At 63.3% G+C, this 13,490-nt stretch overlaps 2 protein-coding genes across 5 annotated transcripts; one reads left to right on the top strand and one right to left on the bottom strand.

The window, feature by feature from the left end:
- Window positions 1-3,125: 3,125 nt before the first annotated feature.
- Window positions 3,126-6,996, top strand: CDK5 (cyclin dependent kinase 5; the record flags this gene model as incomplete). Of its 2 annotated transcripts, XM_079711148.1 has the most annotated exons (12): window positions 3,126-3,162; window positions 3,772-3,860; window positions 3,952-4,019; window positions 4,152-4,212; window positions 4,311-4,367; window positions 5,029-5,124; window positions 5,255-5,329; window positions 5,469-5,565; window positions 5,735-5,804; window positions 6,356-6,416; window positions 6,528-6,608; window positions 6,718-6,996. In XM_079711148.1, 12 exons carry the CDS (start codon window positions 3,126-3,128, stop codon window positions 6,802-6,804), a joined length of 879 nt encoding a protein of 292 aa, XP_079567274.1. In that variant the 3' UTR covers window positions 6,805-6,996. The 2 variants fall into 2 exon arrangements, with proteins under 2 accessions (XP_079567274.1, XP_079567275.1); XM_079711149.1 differs by lacking the exon at window positions 5,029-5,124.
- A 1,077-nt stretch (window positions 6,997-8,073) lies between these two features.
- Window positions 8,074-11,917, bottom strand: ASIC3 (acid sensing ion channel subunit 3; the record flags this gene model as incomplete). Of its 3 annotated transcripts, none has more annotated exons than XM_079711574.1 (11): window positions 8,074-8,271; window positions 8,361-8,419; window positions 8,613-8,684; window positions 8,786-8,865; window positions 9,003-9,094; window positions 9,385-9,532; window positions 9,639-9,695; window positions 9,789-9,990; window positions 10,148-10,275; window positions 10,478-10,628; window positions 11,384-11,917. In XM_079711574.1, 11 exons carry the CDS (start codon window positions 11,915-11,917, stop codon window positions 8,136-8,138), a joined length of 1,659 nt encoding a protein of 552 aa, XP_079567700.1. In that variant the 3' UTR covers window positions 8,074-8,135. The 3 variants fall into 3 exon arrangements, with proteins under 3 accessions (XP_079567700.1, XP_079567702.1, XP_079567701.1); XM_079711576.1 differs by having other exon boundaries at window positions 8,074-8,248; XM_079711575.1 differs by lacking the exon at window positions 8,361-8,419 and having other exon boundaries at window positions 8,074-8,248.
- Between the last annotated feature and the right edge of the window lie 1,573 nt (window positions 11,918-13,490).

The following is a 13,490-nucleotide window of genomic DNA, read 5'->3' as shown; positions in this document are numbered from 1 at the left end:
CTGGAGCGACACATTCCTGGCCGGCCTTCCAACTCAGCTGACTGCCCTCTTCACCTCCCCCTAGCAGGCCCTCCGCCAGGGCAAGTCTGGTGCGGGGGAGAGGGGTGCTGGGGGAGGAAACCCGGTCCGGGAAGGAGTGCCGGCACCTGCCGGCGCCACACTCCCCGCTCCAGGCTGTGCCCTCAGTGGCTCCTCCATCCTCCCCTCCTCCCTTTACCTCCGCGCCCCCTTCGCCCCCGCCCCCACCATCCCAGAACACAAAGCAGCCTCTGTCCAGAGCATCGATGCCGATAATCCGGGCTGGGGGCACATTCCGGGGACCAGCCCCGACCGGCCCGGAGGATTAGCAACTCTCCCCTGCCCAAGGGATTAGCACTCCGGACCCCCTTGGGGGGCATTAACCACCCCCCAGGTGAATTCGCACATTCCACAGCTCTTCGATGTGGGCCTGGCGGGAGTGGGGAGCGAAGGGAGGAGGGAAAAGTGGACCCTGGATTTCAGGCGGCGCCGCCCCCCACACCCAGCACAGAGCTCCCCACCCAGACAAGCCAGCCCCCCAGGAGCTAGGTCGAACTCTCCGCGCTCGCCTTTCCCATCCCCACCCAGCTGCTCCCTCTTCTGTCTGACCCCTTGTCCTGACCTGACCCGCCAACCCCTTCCCGGCTCCGCCTCCCAACCCCGAAATCGGGGGCAGAGGCTTGGGGCAACTCCTGGGCAGGGCACCCCGGACGGGCATGAAGGATAGAGTAGGGGACCAAAGGGGAGGGGTGTCGTCTTGGAGTCCGCCCAGGAGTCGGGAGGGCCGGCGGCGCCTCCCAGAGAGTACCCCCTCCTGGTGGCAGGGGGCGCGGCACCCTCGCTTTAGGGAACTCTAAGAAGCGGACCCTGGATCCCGCTTCCTACCAGCAATCACTCCTCTCGCCTCCCCATCCTTCTCCCCAAGACCTCGCTTCCCCGCGCCCCTGTCTCCGCCCTTTCCTGCACTTCCACTCCCTCCCAGCTCCGAGTGCCGAGTTCCCCCCTTTCCTTTCCCCTCCCTTCCTCCCTCCGCGGCCCTGGCCCTCCCCCTCCGCCACCTCTCCGCTTACCCGCTTCCTCTGGACTTCGTGCTGCAGGGGTCTCGGGGTCTCTCCCCCTTCTCTGGAGCCCTCGCGCGCTCCCGACGACTCCCCCGTGCCCACCTTGGGGCGCGCCCCCGTCGCTCCCAACTTCTCCCAACTCAACTTTCCCCCGCGCCACAGGCAGGCCAGCCCTCTGCGTGCGCGCCCCCTGGCGCACCGTGCGCGGCCCCGCCGCAGCGGGTTGGGAGGCGCGGAGTGGGGGCCGAGACCCGGGGGCGGAGGCGCGCTCCCAGGCACAGCACGGCACTGGGAGCCCAGCGCCGAGGAGGCCGCCCCGGCTGTCCCTCGGCGCGGCCCAGCGAGGTTGCCTCCCCGGGCTTCCCCGCACGGGCGTCCCGGGGACGTCGTCTCTTGGCCGCATTAGGCACCTTTGGGCGGAAAGGCTCCCGCCTCATGCTGGGGATCCCATCCCAGGCAGGAAAAAGGAGGCACAAAGATGATCAGAAAATTCGAGGCGGAGGAAGTGGAAATATAAATGCATCGGGGTCAAGATTCTCTCGCGGCCGCGGGTGTCCCCCGCCTCCCACCCGCAGTTTCCCCAGTGCCTCCAAGAAAGCCCCTGTCTTTGCCCGGAGGACAGGGACGGGAGGCGGGGCGGGGGGTGGTGGTGGTGGAGGGGGAGCGCGAGAGGGGTGATGGCGGGGATGGATGCCCATTACCCTGAACTGACTTAGACTTTACGAACCGGGGAAATTCTGCCTCGGAGAGATTCCCTGCGGTGACCTCCCTTCTCGAACCCTATTCATAGTCATCACCTGTCATTTAAAGATCTCTGTGTGTACTTCTGGTTTTCTAATAAATTATAACTCGTTCCAGATAAGAAATGTACGTTTTGCTTCTTTAGTCTGCCACCGGCTGAAGCACTGCAATGTGTATGCAGAAAACGTTCAGATATAAACGAGTTAATTAACAAATATTTAGCACCAACTTTGGTCCCGGCGCTGAGGAGTGCTGTTTGGGGCAGTTATCATCCAGTTCACATCCCTCAAGAATGCAGTCATGAGACAGTTAGGGAGAAGCCGCAAGAAAAATCTATAATCAACTCCTTAAGGGATGAGGTCAAGGCTGCTTCAAGTGTAGCTTCTGTCTGTCCTTCTGTCTGTTGAGGGCAGTAACCAACCTGCCAGCCCTCGGCCACACCCTGGCCGACTCCAGTGGGCCCGGGCTCTGCAGGGGGCGGGGACCCCCTCCCAGTGTCCAGCCAGCTTGCCTCGGGATATCAGAGTGTAGTGAAAGGCTGGAGTTGGGTGGGCTCCGAGACGACAAACGGGGCTCACAGGAGAGAGGACTCTCTGGCGTTCGGTGAATCCAGTCTCCACTGGGGCACACCTGCCTCTCTTTCCAGCCCTGCGGTCAGCTGGTCCCTGTGAAGTCATCGTCAGCAAGATATGGCTCAGAGCCATTCCCCAATCAATCCTGAGGTCACCAGATGGCCTAGGGAGAGGTGGAAGCCCGTGCTGAGATTGTCAGGGAGTCGATGGAACCTCAATATCATCAACCGGGGCAGAGCAGGGCCGCCTGGGCTCAGGATGCAGGCCGCCAAAACCCAAACCTTAGAAGGCGCCCCACCCCCACCCCTGCTGCCTTCTGGAATGGGTAGTCCCGGAGAGGTCCTTCTCAAAAGAAGGTTGTAAGCGCTGAAAAGGAATAACGCTAGCAGGGCACACTGGGAGCCGCGCGCGACGGCGGGGAGCCGGGAAAACGGACACGCGATGCTTCCTGGGACTTGAAGTCCAAGGGTTGACTCCGCGGTCGAACAGGAGTCCCGGGAGGCAAGTGCTGCAGAGAGCCTGAGCGCAGCCTGCTGGGGGTTGTAGTCTTCTTGTTGTCTAAGGCCCCGGACATTACTGGGAAACCTGGCGCCCTAGGACTACAAGCCCGAGAAGCCCATGCGCAGGCAGTGGGGCGGGGCAGGACCGGAGGCTGGGGTGCCGCCTCCTCTGCAACGCCGGGCCCGGAGTCTTAGAACCCAGGGCCCGCAAGGGTCCTCGCGCGGCTGCCGCGATGCAGAAGTACGAGAAACTGGAGAAGATTGGGGAAGGTAATGGGACCACGAGATGTTCCTGCAAGATCTCCTTCTGCAGACCCTTTAGCATTCCTTGCAGCCCGGGCTGCTGTACCGTCAGCAATGCCCACAGATTCCAACCTCAGCACTGGCTGCAGCCCTGGCCCTGAGCTCAACACTCCTTGCAGACACCAATCCTCCCCCGTTAGCATTTCCCACAGACGCCCCCCTCCCAACCTTAGCACCCCTGTAGACCCACCTCCGACCTCTGCACGTACTGCATTTCCTACCCCTGTCCTCAGCGCCACTTGCAGAACCTCACCCACCCCCACAGCCTCAGTTCTCGCTGCAGACCTCCAACCTCAGCGTTCCTGCCGGCCCTCATTCCTCTCCCAGACCCCTGCTCCCTATTTTCAGACCCTCCAGAAGCTCGGCCTTTATTATAGACCTCCTCACCCAGCAGCTGCAGCCTCTCCCTGTTGCAGACACCCTTGAGCCATCTGCAGGCTCCTCTCTGCCACATCCCCCACTCCTCCAGGCATCAGAAGTAACACACCCCCACGCTGCTTGCTCTCCCGGCAGGGACCTCCTGGGTTGGGGAAGCGTGCCCCATCCTTTCCCTCAGCCCTGACCTCCTTCCTCTAGGCACCTACGGAACAGTGTTCAAGGCCAAAAACCGGGAGACTCATGAGATCGTGGCTCTGAAACGGGTGAGGCTGGATGATGATGATGAGGTAGGGCTGGGGCATTGGGGCCAGGGAGGGGCTGAGGGCCTAGGCTGGGTGGGATGTGACTGTGGCCCACCTGGCCCCCTCCAATGTGTAGGGAGTGCCGAGTTCTGCCCTTCGGGAAATCTGCCTACTCAAGGAGCTGAAGCACAAAAACATCGTCAGGTGTGTAGATGGGTGGGGTCCTCCCTGCCTGTGTGGTCCGGTGGTGGGGGCTTCAGAGATGGGCTGGGCTGATACTGGGATAGTAGGTGCAGACTTGCGGCCCTGCCTGGCTGAGCACTTGCTTCTCCCTAGGCTCCACGACGTCCTGCACAGCGACAAGAAGCTGACTTTGGTTTTTGAGTTCTGTGACCAGGTGAAAGGGGGACTTGAGGGACAGTAGCCTTGGGAGGATATAGGGACCCAGACTGAGGTTAAATTCTATCCCATCCCCCACCCCCATCCCTTTTTTAGGACCTTAAGAAGTATTTCGACAGCTGCAATGGTGACCTAGATCCTGAAATTGTGAAGGTGAGGACACTGGTTTCCTGGGAGCTCACTGAGGCTGGGGTTGGTGTCCGGACTCAGTGGACGTGCTCTCAGGCCCTGCATGGGGACACTCGGGGCACGAGGGGAGGAGAAAACCCTGGTTCTGCCTCCGAGAGCTTCCATCTTAGCAAAAGCACTTTCACGTGATCGCTTTGACCTGAAGGGAACACTCTGATGTCAGTGATAGGATTTACATTTGAGAGGCAGGAAAATGAGGTTCAGAGAGATTCATTCATTCAACAAATATGTACTGAATGCTTTGCAGTGTGCCAGGCACTGTTCTAGGCCCAGGTTCCAGGGCAAAGAAGTGCTGAATAATAATACAGCACAGTATATACGTTGTTGGTTATGATGTTCATGTTCAAATGAGGCCAGGTACGGGAGAGATCAGTGTGGGCTGGAAAGGTAGGAAGGCCCACCAAGTTGTCAGCTCCGGAAAGGTGGGGACCAGGGCCCCCGTTCACCTTTCGAGTACCCAGCAAAGAACGAAGTAGGTCCTCCATAATGAAGGGGTGATGCCGGGCCGAGCTTGGTGCTGAAAGTCTGCTGGGGTTTCAAGGCAGAGCAGAGGGGAGCGTGACCCATCGTTGGGCCCGCTTCCCACCCAGACAGTTCGATGAACTCCTCCCTGCCCCTCCCCCAGTCGTTCCTCTTCCAGCTGCTAAAAGGCCTGGGATTCTGTCACAGCCGAAACGTGCTACACAGGGACCTGAAGCCTCAGAACCTGCTCATAAACAGGGTACTTCTGGGCGAGAGGACGGGACCTCAGGGAGGCTGGCGTGGGATGCGGGGAGCTGGACGGGAAGGCGGGAGCAGGGGGCCTGCCCCCAGACGGTGGAAGAGCCCCTCTCCATGCCCCTCCCCCTCAGAATGGGGAGCTGAAATTGGCTGATTTCGGTTTGGCTCGCGCCTTTGGGATCCCTGTTCGCTGTTACTCAGCTGAGGTGAGCTGCGGGGCGGGAAGTGGGGGTGCGGGAGGGAGTCCCCAACCAGCATCCGTCAGCCCCTCCTCTGGGACTCCTCTCTGAGCGCTCTCCTCCCCAGCCCTCAAACTGGGGCTCCCTGTGGTGGGGTCTTCTCCAGGTGGTCACGCTGTGGTACCGCCCACCGGATGTCCTCTTTGGGGCCAAGCTGTACTCCACGTCCATTGACATGTGGTCAGCGGGCTGCATCTTCGCAGGTGACACGCCGGGGTCTGCAGGGGCACTCCGTCTCCCGTTTGAGTGGACAAAGAGGGTCTGGAGGCTCCCCTCTGGGGAAGGGAGTGGGGCCTCTGGGTGGGAAGGAGGCACGGCAGGGCTGTGGGAGGGAGGGCTTCTTCGCCTGTCACCCCTCCGCCTCTCTCCCAGAGCTGGCCAACGCGGGGCGGCCCCTGTTTCCTGGCAACGACGTAGATGACCAGCTGAAGAGGATCTTCCGATATTCTTCCATCTCCCTTCACCTCAAGCCCTCTGGGAGGGGATCTGGAAGCCCCTGGAGCTCAGAGTGCAGGCAGGGAGGGCAGCGGTGGGCTGGGCTAGGCCTGGGGGTGCCTCAGGGCTTCTCCTGAGGGCAGAGGATGGTGGACGCCCTGGTTGTCACGGGGCAGGTGCCCGCCGCCAGCTGGAGAGCGTGCAGCCTGTAGGCAAAGAGGGCTCACCCCTCCAACGGAGAGCCAAATCCCTAGGCTGAAGGAGCCGACAGGATCAGGGGGACGATTAGTGAGAGTGGGGGACCGCTGACCGCTTCATCGGGACCACGGACCTCAGGGTTTAAGTCAAAGTCGTTAACGGCTCTACAGAACCTGGCCTGCAGAAAACAGCACGCAGCTGGGACTGCGTATGAGTGTCGCATGGGCCGGGGGCCGCCTCCTGTCGTGAGCTGGGGGATAAAGTGAGGAGGTCGGGTGGGTATGAGGAATCCCCCTTCCCCAGGGAAAGAGCCCCTCACCTGCCCCTTTCCACCTGAGTGATCCTTGACCCCGTGGACACGCTGCTGGGGACACCGACTGAGGAGCAGTGGCCCGCCATGACCAAGCTGCCAGACTATAAGGTGTGACGGGTGATGTGCTCATGCGTGGTTCATCAGCGGCCCCCCTTAGCTCCTGGCCCTAGCAGCCTCCACGCCCCCGCACCCCTGGCTGACTCACCCTGTCCCCCACAGCCCTACCCGATGTACCCAGCCACAACGTCCCTGGTGAACGTCGTGCCCAAGCTCAATGCCACAGGGAGGGACCTGCTGCAGGTGACCAAGGGCAGGGTACGGGGGCTGGGGCCGGGGCGCTTGTCGGGAGGGACCCGGGGAGCGCGGGGCTCTGGGCGTGAACCTGCCTCGCCTTCTTCTGTGCATCCAGAACCTCCTGAAGTGTAACCCGGTCCAGCGCATCTCAGCAGAAGAGGCCCTGCAGCACCCCTACTTCTCCGACTTCTGCCCCCCCTAGGCTCCAGGCCCCCGGCGGCCAGGCTGGGGCCTGGCCTATTTAAGCCCCCTCTGGGGAGGGGAGGAAAGGCAGGGATGCACGGTGTGCCACGCCCCAGCTGTGCTGGGCCCAACCAGGGTGGAGGTGCCCTAACCCGTGCTCTTCACTCCCTCCGTGGACTTTATTTAATTTCATAAATTGGCTCCTTTCCCACAGTCTGGCTCATGTGGTGGTAAAGTGGCTCTGGGGGTGGGGGGCGTGGTGCTGGGGGGGCCTGAGGCTCTGTTTCGCTTCACCGCCCTCTGCAACCCTGCTTCCAGCTCCAACACAGCCCCAACTGTCCGGCCCTGGCTCTGCTACTCTTAAGTGGCTGGAGGCTGGGGGTTGGAGGCTATGACCCTTACCCTTAGGTCTGCACCAGGGGCGGCGCTGCCACCACACGTGTGCGTATGCGCTCGTGGCCTTCCCTTTCTCTGCCCAGGAGGCGTCAGGCTCCCAGTGGCTGAGGGCAAGGATGGGCTTCCACCAGAGTGGGGAGAAAAGAGCCGGGCCTTCCTTTATGGTTCTCGTCCCACGTGTACCCACCCTGCCTCTCCCCTCTTCACGCCCCCCACACCCAGGCCCTCAGGCTGGGACAGGGGGCACCCAAAGCGGTGGTTGGGAGCACCCCCTCCCCGGCTCCCTTATTTGTCATTTTCCAGTATTTAGGGTGCCAAGAAAGCGGGCCTGGGCGTGTGCTTACTGGCAGGGGTGGGAAGGGAGGGCCTGGGCTCCCCCCACCCCCCGCAGGCTGCGGCCTGCAGCTTTTGTGCGAAGGCTGCGGAAGCAGGATCGGTTCCTGTGCGGGGCGGGCGGGCTGACACTCGGGCCCAAGTGTGAGAAAAAGTCACGAACGCCTAAGACAGGACAGCAGCTTGTGTTCTTGGAAGCGGGCTAGCCACGCCAGCTTCTCCCCACCAGCTCCGCTGCTTCTCGCCGGGCTCTGGATCAGAGGCTTCTGCCAGCCCTTCCCTGATCGGACCCCAAGTGCGGCTGTCCTACCACCACCGCCTCTGCCTTCACACCCGGCTTTGGGCTCCCATCACTCTGAGATGTCCGTTTGACAAACTCATTCACACTGAGGCTCAAGTGACCGATGCCCGCTTACTATTCTCTCGTAGAGAGATTTCTGGAGGTTAACATTTCAGACATCACATCTGCTAGATGATGGCCGGCAGAGGTCTTCTTGTGCCCGAGTAGGGCTGACTGGCCTGGCTGGTCTGCCTCTAAGTGGAACAGCTGAGGCTGAGGCACTAGAACTTTATTTGGGGTGAAGGTGGAAAGACACGTGCGGGCTGGCCACGTCCAGGATGTCAGGGTGTGGCCCTGAAGACACAGACGCCCCATCTAGAGCCGGGTGACGAGGTAGCAGGTGCGTTGAGAGGAAGAGAGCGTCTTGGTGACGGCATAGGGAGGGTTGGGAGGCCTGGGGAGACACGGACCACGACCCTGGGACAGGAGGCCTCTCACCCACTGCCCTGCCCTCTGGACTGGACCTCCTCCATCTCCCTTGACCTTAGGGGGCCATTTCTTGTTACCTGGAGCCCAGGCTGAGGTGGGGAACCGGGGTTCGTTGGCTGCCCAGCCTTTCCTGAAGCTGTGAGAGGAGGGTCAGAGATTGGGGTGGGGTGGTGGCGGCGGGGATCCTCCCTCCCAGAGACCAGCCAAGGTCACTGCACGCCCGTCCCGCATCACTTTTTCTCAGCTGGGTAGGGAGGCTGTTCTACACTTAGGAGGAGGGGCCGAGCACACACAGTGGAGACGGCACGGGGGGAGGAGGGGGCTGTTACCAGGTTGGCGCTGGAGTGCCTTTGGGAGCGCTTTCGGTTCCAGAAGTATCCCAGGACTCTGTGCCGGAACACCTGGGGGAAGCAGTGCTGGAGGTGGCCAGCGCACACCTGCCCCCTGGATCCTGTGGCTTGACTCTGCCCCCCTCCCACAGCTGGAGCCCAGGTCCACCCACCTCACACACGTAGTCCAAGATCTCAAGGATAGTGAGCAGGCTGGCGCCGAGGAACAGCCCCATCTGGCCCCCAATGTCACCTGTGGAGACCGACCGGGTCACCTGTCAGCTCACTGCTACCTGCTCTGCCCACACCTCCCCAGACCGCAAGTTGCCTGCACGCACGCGCGTGCGCGCACGCACGCACACGCACACACGCGCGCACGCACGCACTCACCGAGCAGCTCCGATATTTCGTAGGCCTTCTTCTGCTCCACCGTCTCGTAGTTGAGGGCCTCAAAGAAGATGTCCAGCATCAGCACATTCTCCCTGGAGGAAGAGAGGCCAAGAGTGTTCGCTGGACGCCCCTAGTGCCAGCTGCTGGCAGGAACAGGTGCCCCATTCTCTGGTCTCTGAGTCATGAGCCCTGGGGAGGGGTGTCACCGTCCCCATTTTCGGAAGAGCCGGCGTCAGAAAGGTTAAGCAGCTTGCCCCGAGTCCCCGACCCCGGTAATGATGTGTAGCTTGGTGTCCCATCCCCGGGCGCTGCGCACGGAGGCTCGGCCCGGAGGCTTGGCGCTCGCCTCGCCCCCGGGCCCCCGGCCCCCTGCGGGGCTCACGCGATGTAGGCCTCGCTGCGGTTGTGTTTCCGGGCCAGGTAGCGGGCGGCGGCGCGGCTGGGCATCCGCACCATGGAGAGCTCCTTGGCGTAGCGCGTGCTGGCGCACGGGTTGGGGCAGGTGCACGCGTCCTTCCGCAGCATGGCGTCTGCGGGCCGCAGGTGCCTGGGTCAGGGCCGCCCGCCCCGCAGGGTCGGGGTCGCGGGTGGAGTGGGGTGAGGACAGGATGCGGGGGAGGCTTGCCCCTTCCTTACCCAGCGCCGGGTCGGCACAGTCCTTGTACTGCTGGGGGCTGCACACTGGCGCGCCGCCTGCACGGCGGCGGAGGAGACAGCTTCAGGAGCGGCCCCCCTAGGCCTCCCCGCCTCCCCAGACCCCCTCCTCTGCTGCCCCCAGCCCCTTACCTGGCATATGCATCATTCGGCAGCCGCACTTCCGAGCCACATAGCGGCTCTCGCAGGCCAGGCGACACCCTATTAGACTATAGGGAGGGCTGGGGCCTGGGCTGGGCCTGGGGGGACCCAGAGGACCAGAGGGTTCCGGCTCAAAGTCTGGGTCCAGAGAGACAGAGCTGCAGTCACCCCAGGGTGGCGGCAGGAAGCTCAGCTGTAGGCGGACAGGTTAAGGAGGCTCTGGGAGAAGTGGGGGCCTGCATAGAACGCGAGATCCCTGGGACAGGTCTGAGGAGCCGGGGTTGGGGTCTGAGGTGGCGTGGGCTCAGGAGGGGGTCGGAGCCTGGCTTTGGAGGCACCAGAGAGGATGCTTGCTGCTTCTGGCAGGACACGAAAGTCTGGTAGCCAGGGGCCGCCCCGAAGCCCAGCTGGTCAATGAGTGGCGGCTCCCCCTGGCTGTGGATCTGCACTCGGATCCCCACCTCAAACGGCGTCTCCTCTGCAGGGAAGGGGGAACCCTGGGGCCTGAGTCCCAAGAGGCCCCCTCCTGCAGCCCCCTCTCCCCAGGGCTGTGACCAACTAAACCCACCCACTTCCCACAGGAAAGGACGGGCCTGGGGCCCTCCCCGCACCTCCACGTCTCCCCAGGGCCTTCTGCACCCCACCTGCCACTGCCCGGCCTCGCCCGTGCGCCCCCGCACCCGTGTCCCTCCACACGGGCAGGTACTCATCCTGCTGCACGTCCAGCAGCACCTCCAGCCCGTTGCCCATGCCGCCCTTCGGAGTGGTGAGCAGCTCCGCCCCTTCGGCGCCAGAGTTAAAGGTGTAGCACTGCCCCATGCGGGTGAGGACCTGGGGCAGGGCAGACAGATGGCAGACCTCGCCAGGGAACCAGGAGCTCGGGCAGCCCTTTCCCCTGGGCCAGTGCGAGGACCGTGGGTCCCCTCCCTCCCCATCCTCTATTTGGGTCTCTCCTTTGAACACTGAAGCCCGCATCGTAATGCCCCCAGACCCTCCCTCAAGCGGCACGTGTAGCTGGACCCTCGCTGGACTGTGACCAGCTAACCCTGCCCCTTTCCCACAGGACAGGACAGGCTTGGACCCTCCAGTTCCTCGCTCCCACCTCCACCCCCAGCCCAGGGCACAGCCTGCAGGGCAAGTGTTTCTTTGGAGACTGGCATAAAAGGAAGAGGGGCCCAGCTGCCCCCCTTCAGGTCTGGCAGCATGTGGAAGAGGCAGCAGGGAAACCAGCGCCCTCCCCCTGGCAGAGAGGAGAGGGTCTCCTGCCCTAGAACACCAGACCCCCCCACCCCCCAGGAGCAGGCTCTCCACAGACCAGACCTTGGGCCCAGAGCCAGCCTGGGTGAGTGCCCCTGGCTGGGAGGCGTGACCTTGCACGCTGCAGTCCAGCTGAGCAGCAGGGAGGGGCCCGAGGAGGACAGCTTCCTGGCTGAACAGAAAGGCACTGGTGGGGTGGGGAAGGAAAGGATCCCCCAGCAGGGCTGTTAAGGTTCCCTGGCTCTGGGGGAGTGTGGGCCAGCAAGGCCCGGCAGGGACCACCTGGAGCTCCCGGGCCCCTGGCTGGACGGATCGGGCGGCCGGCTCACCGTGGTGAAGTTCTCGGGCCCGCACGGCCAGCCTCGGTAGCGGCAGGCCAGCAGCATGTCCTCGAGGGCGTGCCCGGCCCGGGCGTAGAGCCGGGCCACGTCGAAGGTAGGGCTGGGCATGAAGCCGGGCGGCGCGGGGGGCCGGCCCAGGGCACGCAGATAGGCGGTGTGCTCGGCGGGCTCCAGGCCCAGCAGCGCGGGCCCGGCCCAATGCAGGTCGTTGGGCGTGAGGCGTGAGCGGCGCAGCGGGTTGATGTTGCACAGGGTGACGGCCGGGAAGGTGAGCCGGCGGCTCTCACGCTCCTCCAGGGCCGTCTCGTGGTGGAACTCCCCGTAGTAGCGCACCCTCCCAGCCACCTGGTAGAGGAGGGTGGCCAGTGCCAGGAGCACGGCTGTGGTCCACAGCCCCCGGCGCGCCATCGGGCCCCCCGGGCCGAAGACGTGGCCCAGGCCGTGCATCGAGCAGCTGCTGGCGAACACGCGGATGTCTGAGGCCGGCAGCTGGGCCTCCTCCGGCCCTGAGGGGCGCTTCATGGCCGGAGCCCGGGGCGCGGGGGGAACCGAGCTACAGAGGCTTAGGAGGAGGAGAGAGGGTCGGTCCGAGGACTGGAGGGGCCGAGAGGGGCCGAGAGGGGCTTCAGAGGGTCAGGCAGGGGTCTCGCGGGTGTTGGGCCAGGAGAGGAGAGGGTGGGGAGGTACTGGCCTGGCGGGTGCAGCTCGGCCTCCTCCAGGACCTGGCTGTGGCTCTGCTGGGCGCGGTGCTGGGCTGGGGGCTCCGAGGCAGAGACCGGGTAGGGTGCAGCCGACGAGGCAAGCAGGGCGGCTCTGCTGGAGGCTGCTCTGCGGAGCCGGAGCTGCGGCAGAGGATTGGGTTTCAGCGGCGAGGGGGCAAGGGGGCTGGCAGGGCAGCCTGGGGGGCGGGGAGGTCCCTGGGGCCCCAGGCGGAGCCATTAGTGCAGCGTCGGCGGGGAGGCCTGGCTGTGGAGACCAGAGGCGCCAGCAGGAAACCACAGCAATCCCGGGTGGGCTTGAGGGGAGCCGAGAGAGAAATTGGGGCCGGGGTGCTCTCGGGGCCCTCTAGATCCTCAGCTGCAGCCCCTGTATGTCGGGCCTGAGGGTCAGTCGCTGACCCTTGGCCCTGTCCCCGTCCTCTGCCCTCTCCTCCCTTCCCCCTAACCTCACGCGGGGTCATCTGCTCTTTCGCAGAGCGGCGCTGGCTTCTGACCAGGCTGGAAAGTGGTGGGAAGTTGGCATCAGCGGACTCTCTTTCTGAGCCCCCAGCGTCCCGGCCTACGCTGGGTGCCAGGGTCTCCTCTGGCCCCACGTGCAGAGGTGGTCTGTCCCCAGTGACCCTCTCTCACACCTCCCCATGCTCAGGCCCTCGTGTCTGGGGGGCTGGCCTCTGCCGCAGTGACGGTGGGCTCACCTGTCGCCCTTCAAGTATAACACGGGTGCCCATGTGACGCCCTCCCAGGTAATATGGATGCCCTATGATTTCACATCTTTTTTCACTTGACAGTATATTCTTGAGACCATGTGGTATCCAGTACCTAGAAAACTTCATTTTTTAAATGGCTGCGTAGCATTTCATTTATCTGGATGTACCATCATTTATATAACCACACCCCTGTTGATGGACATGGGGGGTTTCCAGTCTTCCATTACAAACAGTGGCGCTCTCAGTAACATCCTACAGACATAAACTCCTAGAAATAGAACTGCTGGGTCAAGAAGAGGCAACTGCATGGGTAATTTGATAGCACAAAATTCCCCACCGTAGGCGTTATTACACAACGGTGCGCTCCCATCAGTAACATGGAGTGTGCCTGTTTTGCGTGGGGCCTTTTCTGAAGGAGGAGAGACGCTGCCCCCAAACCGGCTGGAGTGCCCTGGGCCACAGTGCCTGGCACAGCATGGCAACACTGGCCTTGAGGGGGCGGAGCCGGGGCATTTGACTGAGATGCTGAGGAGGAGACGCTGGGTTGGGCTAGCGAGGACATCTCCAAAAGGCAGAGCTGCAGTCTGCAAGGCCTCAGGCAGGACCCGGGGGTCCTGCTGATCCAAGGTACAAGGGACGGGAGGCAGCTGCTGGGCGCTGCGGCTGTTG

This window comes from Hyperoodon ampullatus, assembly GCF_949752795.1.
Source record: "Hyperoodon ampullatus genome assembly, chromosome: 9".
NCBI lineage: Eukaryota > Metazoa > Chordata > Mammalia > Artiodactyla > Ziphiidae > Hyperoodon > Hyperoodon ampullatus.
Note: the sequence above shows the minus strand (reverse complement) of the source record. Positions and strands in the feature narration are given on the sequence as shown.